The sequence below is a fragment of the Xiphophorus maculatus genome, chromosome 9 (genome assembly GCF_002775205.1).
Source record: "Xiphophorus maculatus strain JP 163 A chromosome 9, X_maculatus-5.0-male, whole genome shotgun sequence".
Lineage (NCBI taxonomy): Eukaryota > Metazoa > Chordata > Actinopteri > Cyprinodontiformes > Poeciliidae > Xiphophorus > Xiphophorus maculatus.
The window spans coordinates 18,784,692-18,797,144 of record NC_036451.1 but is presented as its reverse complement, the minus strand read 5'-3'; the positions used below and the strand labels follow the sequence as shown (position 1 = coordinate 18,797,144).

General features: G+C 36.7%; 1 protein-coding gene across 1 annotated transcript; it reads left to right on the top strand.

Moving 5' to 3' along the window:
* The first annotated feature begins 382 nt into the window (after positions 1-382).
* LOC111609769 lies at positions 383-9,696 on the top strand. Its single transcript, XM_023340123.1, has 3 exons — positions 383-409; positions 515-578; positions 8,258-9,696. Exon 3 carries the CDS (start codon positions 8,289-8,291, stop codon positions 9,024-9,026), a length of 738 nt encoding a protein of 245 aa, XP_023195891.1. The 5' UTR covers positions 383-409; positions 515-578; positions 8,258-8,288; the 3' UTR covers positions 9,027-9,696.
* The last annotated feature ends 2,757 nt before the right edge of the window (positions 9,697-12,453 follow it).

Sequence of the window (12,453 nt, the reverse complement as noted above, 5' to 3'; positions counted from 1 at the left end):
AGTAAGTCAGTCCCGTGGTTTGTTCCCCATACTGTCTCTTCTGCTGCTGCATCTGACACAACTCTAAAGGGTTTTATTTTAAAAGAAAGACGAGTCAGGTCAGAATCTGAAGTGTGAAGTCGTCCGACAGAGCTACTAAATTAACATGCTGCAGTTCACAGAGCGATGTGACAATGTGCTTATCTGAAGAGCAACGTAATATTGAACTCATGCAGTTTTATCTTACAATACATGAAATGTATTTGAAAATCAGCAGCAGTGTTGCAGAGGGAAGACCCCATGTGTTGGCAAGCCACTGATACCACAACACGGTTATGATCAAGGGGGGAGTCAGTCGCTTTCAATTGACAACAGAGGTGGACAGTCAGACTTAAATACAGGAAAACAACACAAAGGCAGAGAGAAAGAGGTGAGAAGCAAGTTGCTGCGATATCCCCTCAGGTTCTCATGAGCATTTTCACCTGATACAGCCTCACAGCAGAGTTAGGGGTCTAACTTACACTTTTATGCTTAGCGACACCACGACTTTGCTACGGGTTCACCAGCAGCTTGGGTTCACTGGAGTTTGGAGTCTGAAGGTAAGGCCACTGTTCTGCTCATGTAAGACGTAGATTTGGGGAAGGAAATGGTTAAAGTGTTAGTGACTAAATATCAGACGTTTTTATGTATTTGTGAACATTAAATTGTGGTGATTGCATCTCACTACATTGACACAAGCTGAGAAAACCCAAGTCAGCTCAGCGAATTGAAAATGTCTTTTCTCGTGTTCAGTCAAAAGTGGATTTAAGTGGGTTAAGTTACTCATAACATTGGATCTTCAAAATAAAATGGATTTTCTAATGATAACATATTACATAAAAGTGACTATTCATTATTCAAGGGCTTTCAAGAAAGGAAGTGTCTCTGTGCTTAAAAAAAGATTACGCATAAGCAACGTGTTTGTATTTAAGTAAATATACAGAGACGTTTTTTTAGTTCTGAATTATTTAACCTGTTTTTTGGGGTTTTTTTACAAACTTTCTCAAAAAGTGCATAGAAGAATTTAATAATTAAAAAAAAAAATTAACGGTACAGAGTGGATCTTTATGATGCATTCAGTGACAGTCGTTTGAATTTGAACTAAACATAATCGCAGACTGCAAAATTTCCTTTACATTGTTTCATGTGGTGATAAAAAGTATAAAACAATCTCAATGCATAATAATTTAATTTACTATACAGTACCGTGTGAATAAATGATTCATTAAGGAGTTAACAAATGGCTGTTGATAGCGTATTAATTACTGCATCAGTGTAGTTGATAGTGCATTTATTTCTTGATTAATTAACTCGCTGCTGCATGTAGAGCAGTCAATTTAAAAAAAAGTGACACTGTTTGAGGTGTATTAAACAAGTACAGGTTCCTGATCACCAAATTAAATTAGTCTTTTTCGACGTTTTCAAATGCACTTCCTTATGAAGTCTAAACGTTCAACTCTGGAATGCAGTAAAGATGACGAGAAAGAGGTGAAAATCAGTGGCTTAGACAAGATGGCATTTACAGCATTGCAATAAGCAGGAAGCTGCAACATTCACATGTGTTAATATATTTTTGTGCTTGAGTTGCACATCCGTTATGTAAGACCCTACAGAAAGGCTCGTCTCAACGTGATGGCATTATAGATAAAAAAAAAAAAGTTTTCAATATGGGAAATCTCAACTCCTACAGTTTGTCAGTGATTCATAAAGTACTTTTACTGATATCCACATGCGTGGTCTTAATTTCCTATCTATTTTGTGACAATAAAGCTGAATTTAGCCAATGTTAAACCTACTCCCTGTCTTCCTGATTGGTAAACATAAAAATTTTGTGTTCAACCCCTTAAGTGTTCTTTATTTTACAATGTTTCAGAATGCTTTTGAATTTTATTTAGCTTTTTCCAGTGTATGAAAAACACATGTCAAAGTGAAAACAAGCTTTTGTGTTTATTTACTGATAAAAATACGGAATGTATTCAAAAGTGAACTTTGTACCTGCTTCACAACTTGCAGTTACGCCTTTTCTGAAACAATCAAAAAATTACCTCAAGCTTTCTTTTCACGTCATGCCACTATAATCGAGCATACCTCATAGAAAATCTGCTTGACTACAACATGGCATAATAACTGTTTGATTGGTTTTAGGGTTTGCATCTAGCATCGAAGTAAACAAGTTGCACTTGTTAAATATGAAACTGTTCGTATGACCTTCAGCCTTTTTTATTATTTGCATGGATTCCTGAGTATGGACAGGTGTGGGCATGTGTGGGTGTGTGTGGGGGTGTGCATGCGTGGAGTAGGTATTTGTGCTAATTTGTTAAATTAAATAAATTTTATTTGTTCATTTCAAACAGGTTTTTAAAAACAAGAAAACAAGCAATCAACAGGACAGGGAAAACATGTGCATACATAACCAAGAATAGCATAATTTGTTTACCACTATTTTTTCTTTTGAAAACAACCAGGAGGAAAGAAACACTTATTTAATACTACCCCTTATCTCAATTTAATGAAATATATTACCTATCGACTCAATATTGATCAAAAATTAGTAATTAAAACCATGTAATGTGCTCGTTTAATATACCGTGCTAGAGTCAATAAATATACCAATAAATAAAGTTTAGAAAAGCAGAGAGGGAAAAAAATAATGATTATAGTCTTAGTAAGATAACAATAATAAGCTACCAATAATGGTAATAGTAACACAAAAGAAAGTAAGGAAAAAACTCATATTTGTGTTAATTCCCTTCTTCCCTGCACAATGTGAGTAACACAGCTTTGCATTTATTTTTAGACTGGTTGATGTTAGGATATTGTTTTAGTTCCATATTGAGTACGCGCCATTGTTTGACCCCAGCTGCATTCATACAAAATCTTTTCATAGTTGTTTGGATGCTACATATTTTGAAATTCAGTGTTCCCCTTACGTTGTGCCCACAGTCCCTGTCATAAAATACTTTCTGAAGATAAAGATTAGGAGAGCAGTAACTGTAAGAGAACCTAAACCCACCCAGCAGGAAATAGCCGTCCACAGCTGCCTGGAATAAGAAAGACCAGGGAGGGGGCGAGCGCTGCGCCATCAGAGTTGTGCACAGTCAATTTCAAGTTTCTTCACAACTTTAAAAGTGAATGCTATGTCTGAATGTTAAAAAAAAGTTTTTTTAAAAGTTACATTTAACTTCTTAGCACCTGAGATATTAGAGATTGTTAATTGTTCCCTTGTCTCTGGAATTGTCCCTGCTGCACTTAAGATGGTCACGTCTGAAGAACAACACTGCTGATCCACATGTTACCAAAAACTACAGGACCAAATCAAACTTAGACTTCCTAAGATAAACAGCAGTTTGTAGTAAGAGATATATATTAACTATTTATTTTATGTAGATTACTCAGGTCCACAGGTTATTCGTTTTACCCGTTTGCCGTCGTCAGGGGAAGCTGGCTTTTGTGGTCCGATGAAACGGAGCGCATTCCCCGTGGATCAGTGAAAGGCCTCGTGTCTAAATGTCTTTAAAAGTAGATTCAAAACTCTTCTTGTACTTTAAGCCAGTGTTAATAAACTGACGTGACTTGAATCTTCATAATTAAAGCCAAACGTTTTATGTTTGCCGTATTTGATGCTTCTACTTAAATAAGCGAGCCTTCCTGCCAATTTTACAGAATATTTATCCCACGGCATGATGGTACACTCTCTGGGTTTCACCATAGGCATAATCACAATACTCTTCATCTGGGTTGCTTTGCACAAGCTGTACGTGTTGCTACAAAATAGATCAAACTTTATTAAATTAATTCTTTCTCTTTGTAAGGTATGTCATTCAGTTTAATTTTTCCAAATTTCATGTCTGGCGATTTTTGAGAAGAATTTCGTTTAGCGACTAAGTCATCATTTCATCATCATTTAATAGATAGTGATAGTGAATGTGGGTTTCTATAAGGTTGTTTGTGTCTGTTTATGAACTTTGAGTGTGCAGGCACATGTCTGAAACTTTTCATGGTTAATATCAAGAAAGCTGCAGTGTTTTAGGACTCAGAAAACAAATTAAGAATTTACAGTTAGCATATTAGGTCATTAGTTTGTAAAATAGATTTTAAAAAGAATTAGTCATCCTGTAATAACAACAACAAACTGATTCGTTTAAGAGCTGTGAAAAAAAAAATAAAAAGTTACTATATAGAAAGCTGTTTGTTCTAAGTATAAGATAACCCTGAATGTAAAATAAGTGGGATTAAGTGTTTACACACACAAAAGAACTGGTTTGTTGGAATATTTTGTGAAAACTGAAAAACAGGCCTGAAAAATGAAACTGAAAAACAAAGATTACATACAGGTTTTCTCAAGGCTCCGGTGTCAGGCCCCTTTTACCTTATTTTATAGATCATATATTGAATCTGTGCCGACATTTTCTCTCCTCTGTTGATTTGGAGATCTTAGTATTAGGTAAAAAAATGCACTTAGCAGAGTAATACATATCTTAGGAGTTGAACAACGCACATTTACAAAAGTGTTTAATAGATCATCAGGAAAGCTAGTGCCAATCTTGCTGACAGCTCTCACCCTTTACATGCTGAGTTCCAGTTTCTGCTTCTGGCTCAGACTTCTCTGCATGAAAAGCAACATATACAAGCACTCCTTTGTTCCTGCGGCAATATTTCTATTTAATGTAGGACAAGGTAGATAGAGGACTCATACCTGACTGCTGGTTGATTTCCGTTTCATATATCATTGATGTTTTTGTAGCAACTGTCAGTCGACAATGATATACATTGCTGCGCTCTTCAGATTATGTACTATTTATATTTGATGTCTTTTTGGTATGGTTGATTGTTTTTTACTTGTTAACTTTTAAAACTTTGTCTTAATATTCACATACTTGCTGAAAAATTAATTGTCCACTCGGGACTTGAATAAATCTTAAATATGAAAACTTTACAAACCAAGGAAATAATCCATAGATGCAACATTTGTGGATAAATGCTATTAGCCGTTGTCGGCGATCGTCATAAACAAAGAAAACAAACGATTGAGGTTGACCTGCGTGGATTAATTCCCACAAGTGGGAATTTATTCACTTGAATTTTACCGATGACGGTTTAAAACAAACGCAAACAGGGTGTAATTAGGTGAAGAGTCGTTTCAAACAGAAGGACTAATGCTTCTCTATGAGAGGTTATTTTAGCAATGACTGGCAGCTCGTAGAGCAACACAACAACAGATGGCAGATTGCATGAAAACGGATAGACACCAAAAGAAGAAGTTTGAAAGTTCCTTACTAAAAAGCAGGCTGGCTATAATTAGTCAATAAGAAACAGGTGCAGCAGGGGTGGTGAGCAGGCTCGACCTCAAGAGAGATTTCACTCAGGAACCCTTTTTTTTTATATTCTCTTCATCTGTGTCTCCCTGAGTGATTATTGTTCTCGCTTTTCCTGTTGCTGCTTTTTAAATATACAACAGTCAGTGCCCCACAGTAGTGTATATGCAGGTGTGCAGTATATCTCACATATGCAGGGTATGCAGTGTTGCTGGGCATAGGTTTGAATATTTTTAACCCGATGTGTTTTCTCGCCACCACACACAGGGTGCTTCACTGGGCCTCTTTTAAACTCTGGCTTTGATGCATCTGCCACTGTGTTACACTTGCATGCAAATTCACAAGAAGAAGGTGAGCAAAACTGCCAAGAAAACAAAACTAAGATAATTTTAATAAAGACGTAGTTTGAAAATAAACACTACATTTCCATTTGAAGTAGCACTTTGCTATACGTTGTTCCCAAGAAAGCACTTATGTGTGACATCCTGAGTAACAGCTTCCATCATGAGGTGTCACATTTAGCTGCAAGCATACAATGAGACTATGATGTTAGATTGAAATGACTTTGTAAGTATAAAGGTGTGAGAAAAACACATAGGCTAAAAGGTACATCTGTAATGGTGTTGAATGGAGAAATTTGTTAGTGATCGCATGCAGAGGAGTGTGAACGCTGTGGTTTTAACTTGTCTACTCATCTCGCAAGGTTTCCCTCAAAGCCATACTTGAATATATATTAATAACCAAGAATTTGCCAGAAATTGGTAATATTTTCTTCTTATGGTCAACCTGAAACCTTTAAAATCCCATTGATAGGCAGAAAGCAGGCTAGAAAACCTTGGGAAAGACCATGGAAATACAAAGAGAGATCAAGTAAGAATCAAAACAATGTGCAGATTTACCTTAGATATTATCTTAACTGGGTCTGCTCCTATGGTCAAACCCAGTTCATATAAATATAAGCAATCACACTATTTCATATGCACTTTTCTGGATTCCTCAAAAGCTTTGTGGCTACTGAAAACTTTGTCTGAAACTGGATTGTATGTATCTTGTTTGGCAATCCTACTTTGTGTCCATTATTCATAAATTTGAGCAAACCAAGATTTCATACAGGACTCCTAAAACCTCTGTTGCCAGGCCCCTTTTGTTCACCACTTGATGCTGTGGAGTAATAAACATATCTTACAATATGTTAATCCCATATAACTTTTTATGATTATCTCACCACGTGATGCAACCTTTGCATCTCGCAAATGTTTTGTTTCAGGTTTGAAGACTTGGCTTCAACAATCCTAAAATGCATAATTACTTTTTTAGAATAACTCCAACTTTACTGTCGGTCACTAGTGATGCAGCCCAAATTACGATAAACCTTTGACACTTGCAAAGTAGAAGTAAGGAAAGAAGTAATTTCTGTTTCCTGTCACATTTTTTCAAGTGGTCTAGACAGGTGGGAGGTGAGAATGGGTCAGGGTAGCAGAAGAGGTTGATTTTGAGTGACAGAGCTTAGGTACAGCCACTGCACCTCCGTGGTGGTGGTAGGTGTTAGGAGCTGAAAAACGTCAGCTCTGTTCTACTTTAAGAATAAGCATGCACAGTTTTAAAGGTTTTTATAGATTGAGATTCTGTGGAATTAATTGAATTAGAAGATAAACCGCAGTACACGTCTAATTTTATTGTGAATTTATTTTCTTAACCTATTAAGGTTTTGTCTATAAAAATCATAATTTTTTTCTTTATCAATGTCTGTTATAACATTACGAGTCACAGTGGTGGTTTTTAATATGAACATGGTGGCGCGCCACTAACTGCAGCATTCAAATGAACTGATCTTTTTGTTTTCTATTATTTATTTGTGTGACTAGTCAGTAAGAGATAGACATTTGTGTTGTGTACGGTGTGGGAAAATATTGCTGCAGATGCTGAAGTTTGAATCTGATTCATAATCTTGATTTCAGCAAAGCTGAAGAGCTTTTTCACATGATCGCATCTGTAGTTTATCGTGCGGTAGTTCTAAATCTAAGATATTTTGACAACTCCAACTTCAGGTAGATAATTCTGTACCTAAACGCAACGAGGTCATTCTGACACTCAGTAATTTTGCTGTACATAGATTATTGTTCAAGCAGCTGGTCGCTTGCATGAGCATTTGCACTAAAGTGCACAAAGTTAAAATGTAAGAGGGCACTGAAGGTATTTTATAACCTCTTATCAAGTTCTTATCAAACTTATCAGGAATTTGATGATAATATTGTTATCATATTGGTCAGACAGTTCTGTCTGCCATGGGTGGTCAGTGTTGAAACATGCCTGTCGGTTATTAATGCCAGGGAAAGTAATACCATATTCCCTTCGATATAAAATTAAATTTATTGACATAGCACATTTAAGAACAACGAGCAATAATAACTCCAACTTAACACAAAATACACAGTATAAGACAGATAAAAGAAAAACTAAAATAAAAGAAACTCAACAAATTCATCTCTCACTGTATTAAAAGCCAGTGAGTACAAATGTGATACTTACCACAAAAGCATTGTCATATTCAGCCATATTAATATTTCAAATTTGAGGTATATATCTTAATTTGTCATATTATGTGTTTATCACTCTTTAAGTATATCTACCTTTTGAAAAGTATTTTTTCTGACACAAGACCATCATTGATTAGATACATTTTTTTCAGCTCCTATTTTGTCTGATAAGTTAAAAAGTAAAGTTACTGTTTTCTGCAGAAAAGACTTTGTCAGGAGATTGGGTGCGGTTTGTGGGAGGAGGGCCGATGTAGGGGCTTACCCAGAGAACAAACTGACTAGACAGCTTACTTTGACATTTCTATCACGTAGTTCTCTAGGATTCTTTGAGACAAATCTGTGCATCTCTGCAAGTAATTTTTCCTTTTTTTTTCTCTTTCATTTTAGGTCGCTTCTTTGTGTTTCTTTTAACTTAAGCATGGAGTCCCTTTCCTTTCCTTCCCAAAGAGGTGAAGACAGCAATGTTTTCCACGTGGAAAGTGATCTGGTGCGCAAAGGACCTCGTCGCAAGAGGGAATTCATACCCGAGGAAAAGAAGGATGCCCTCTATTGGGAGAAGCGTCGCAAGAACAATGAGGCAGCCAAACGGTCACGGGAGAAGAGGAAGTTAAATGACTATGCACTGGAGTCGCATTTCATGGCTCTGAAAGAAGAAAACACCAGGCTTAGTGCTGAATTGATGGCCATCAAGCTACATTTTGGCCTGTCTCAGTCCACGGCATACACAGGTCGCCAAAGCAACCAACTGCAGCACCATTCCCACAGCAGCATCCAACCCAGCACCTATAACCAATCCTTACAAGGGAATCCCTACTGGAGCACCAGAGACTCTTCCTCTGTGGCCAACCACCAGTCTTCTTACCCATTTTTAATCCCTGCATATGCCCTTCACACAATGAGGGGCTATTCTTACTTAAACGGATCTGGCACAAGTGGATCTGGTGTCCTAGCACCTCTTGTTCTTCCTCGAAATCTGCTGCCACCCTACTCTGCCTGTCCTGGGGCTCCTCTCCCGAAGCCCTATCCCACCAGAGCCACTTCTGACGAAGAGGAGGAGCAGCAAGTACCAGGGGTTCTGTACCGATCCGTCCCACGTCACAAAACAAGCACAAGGATAGACAAAGGTTCTCCACTAAGACAATACATCTCCGACTGACAAGAACCAAGGGAGTATTTCACTTCTGTTGCACCTACTTGTCACCTGGTTTATTTAAAATTTCTGTCATTTGAAATGTTCCTAAAAAAAAAAAAACGGCCCAATTTCTCTAAGCTGATACCTCAACATTATTTAAAAGCAAACAGAACAGCAGCCTTGGTGGAACAGCAGCGTCTGATTCAACATATCCAGCAGTGTGTGATCCAATATGTTCTCCTGACTCACAATATTCACGAAAAAGTCAATTCACACTACATAATGCCTCCCGAAAGCGTGTAAATGTTAAGATATGCTCATCATGCATTTTTAACTACTTCAGCTTTGCAGTCTGTACGTGCTTTAGATTTAAAACTGTCTTTATAAATAGTTGTGGTTTGAGACATAACATAACTGCACATCACAGCATAAAATAAGCTGTGAACCATCTAAAGGAACTATCAGCTGGCCAAATTTATCCACATAGCTTCAGCGTTAGCTTATCTACGTGGCGTTAGCTTAGCTGCCTAACGGTTGATCAAAACTGACAACAGCGGTGTGTTCTTGGTTGTAGACAATAAAATGTGATGACTGACAACTTTGGTTTTCTTGTGTAGGCACATTTAGTCTTCTTTTTTAACCCTTTCACCAGAGTGTGTTTGAATGTTTAAGTATTAAAATGCAAACATTAATGATCTTGTGCTGTAAAGATTTAAATAAATGATGTAAAACTAATAAAACTATGAAATACATGCACTCGTCGTTTGTTAACTGTCCAAATTCTGCTGATTTTCTTTATGAACACAAATTCATTTCAATAAATATCACCTGGTGTAATTTATTTTAATTATTCTATTAATAAAGTGCAGCTAATACATAAAGTAGTTTCGTGACACATTTCAAAGGTTTATTCTGTTATTTTTGATGAACACGGCTTACAGCTGACTAAAACAAAGCTCAGTTTCTTGGAAAAAACGACTTTTACATCATAATGATTGTAAAATGCGCTTTAATACATAAGGATTATAATGTGGTCCATAGTCATCGCAAAAAATATCTTTGCTTAATAAATAATCATTTCCCATGGTGGCGCAGATATGTGTTTGAGTGTTACAGATGTGCCTACAAATAATAAACAGTCTTCTTATGATTTCCTAACTCTACAATATTAGATTTTCAATGCAGAGCCTCAGATCCACTGATAAATGTGAATTATTAATAAAACATGGGCAAAAGTAAATAAGTTACAACAAAGGCAAAGTGATACAATGTGAAACTTGGTTCAATGCTCTTAAACAACAGACTTTATCACTTTGTGAAAGAAAATTTATGTAACAAATGGAAAAACAATATAGATAGTAATGTCAATTAATCAAGAAACTATCACATTAAGTGCATCACCCAATCATGTCTATGCTTAACATTTAAACTTCCCCCAGTGACACAAATAAATGTTAAGAATGAAGCTGTTGATATAATTTACTATACTGTGCAGAGCCAGATTTTTGCGCATCTACCCTGAGTCATTGCCATCAGAGAGCAGCAGTGGGGCTGGTAAAACAGCATCTAGTCAATGCAGATGCTAAAATATTCAATTAACAATAAAAAAAATTATTAGATCTGATTAGAGGTGAGACTTCTGTAAAGTGTTTTGTATTTATTACAGTATTTCTTAAATCTTTTACACATAATATTTTCTGTTTCAGTGATATTCTGTTCTTTAACTGCTGCCACGTGTTTCATTTAGGGTGAAACAACCAGTCAGAGCCAGGAGAAGGCTCTTAGCACTGCCAACCACTCTTGTGTATGCACTTTTCACACCCTCCCATCATCTTTCTCTGTGCTACAGCACAGAGCCTGCCCTGAATGCCCAGCCCAGTTAGCATGCTGGAAAACAGCTTTCCTGTAATGATAAGTTGTTTCTCCGCCACTAGCACATTGAGCAGCGTACACATGAGCATGATTGACAGTGGAAAGCCTTTCCCCACAGTTCTGGTTGGGTGGTTTTGACTGGGAGTGGTGGAATTTCTGAGAAGAACCAGAGGGAGGATGCAGAAGAACTCAATTTTGTCACAGATTACCTCTCTCATGTTATTCTGTCATAACATAAGTGACTGTTTTAAGAAATTGATTGTGTTTCTATAAAAGTTACCTACTGTAGTTTTAAGAATCAGGTAGGAAAAAACAATTTGATGACATTTTTGCTTTTTTACGGCACATAAACGGGTCCAATTTAAGTCTATTAAAGACATCCCATGACTTAGTGGCCTATAAATTATATTTAACAATCAAAACTATTACAGCTAATGATGTAATAGTTACATCATTAGCATACCTGAATTTATGACCACATTTTAAAACAAATTTATACTGCAAAGCACGTTCCTAAAGTAGGCTCGTGTCCTCCAGTTGGCTCTGAGTCTTTGTTTATAATTGAGTCAGCAGGACCGACTGCTTGCCTGGCCAGTAACAACGTTGCTATCAGCAGTGTCAGGGTAAGAGCCAACAACCTGCTGCTTTCTGAGCTGCTGACGACTTAAGCATTCAGCCAAGAGAAAGGATACCTAGTGGAGAGCGCCTTTGCTGTTTTAATGTTTTGGTCTTTGGTAGGTTAGACTACCATTATTAACACTTCTAAAGTTGTCTCTGCTTAAGCAGTGGCTTAACGGAGCCCAAGAGCCTTGTGTTTGAGGTATTAACGTACTTAGTGCATCTACAGTCCAGAAGTTGTGATTCTCCCCTAAACTCTTGGATTTTGTTTCACAATCCTCTTCAGGGCGTTATTTTCTCTCCTGCCTGTGCACCTATTTTCTGCCTTCCACTCAACTTTCTATTGGCATGCTTTGAAATATAACTAGCTACTTAACTCTTAATCAAGCAGCATCTTCCAAAACAGTCAATTTAACTTAACCTTCTTCTGCTTTTCAAATAGTATAATTAATTCAGTTTAGCCATAATAATTAATTCAGTTTAGTCATAATAATTAATTCAGTTTAGCCATAATAATTAATTCAGTTTAGTCATACCCCACAACTTCTTGATCAGCCAAAAATGAGGTGGCACAAATGAGCTCCAACACATCTTGCTACATTTCGCAAATACTTAATAAATGCACACAACGTAAAATAATGTTACCCCAAAATGTGTTTAAATGTTGCAAACAACTGTTGACTAATTCAGTCACATTTACTGTAACTGGTAGAGGTGGACTCTTACTTTTATATTCACTCTATTTCTAATAACAGCAAGTGATGAAACAGGTTTCAACTGTATTAGTCACAGCACAAAATGAATAGTCCAGGAAACAACTCATAATTATAGTTTCGTGTGTTTTGATGGTTTTATAATGTGAAAGATTAGACGTTTTGCTTTCCGTTTACGCAAAAATGGCTTTCATGGAAGAGGTGCATGACAAAGATTGTTGCAGACAGAAAAATCAGAACCAAGTCCT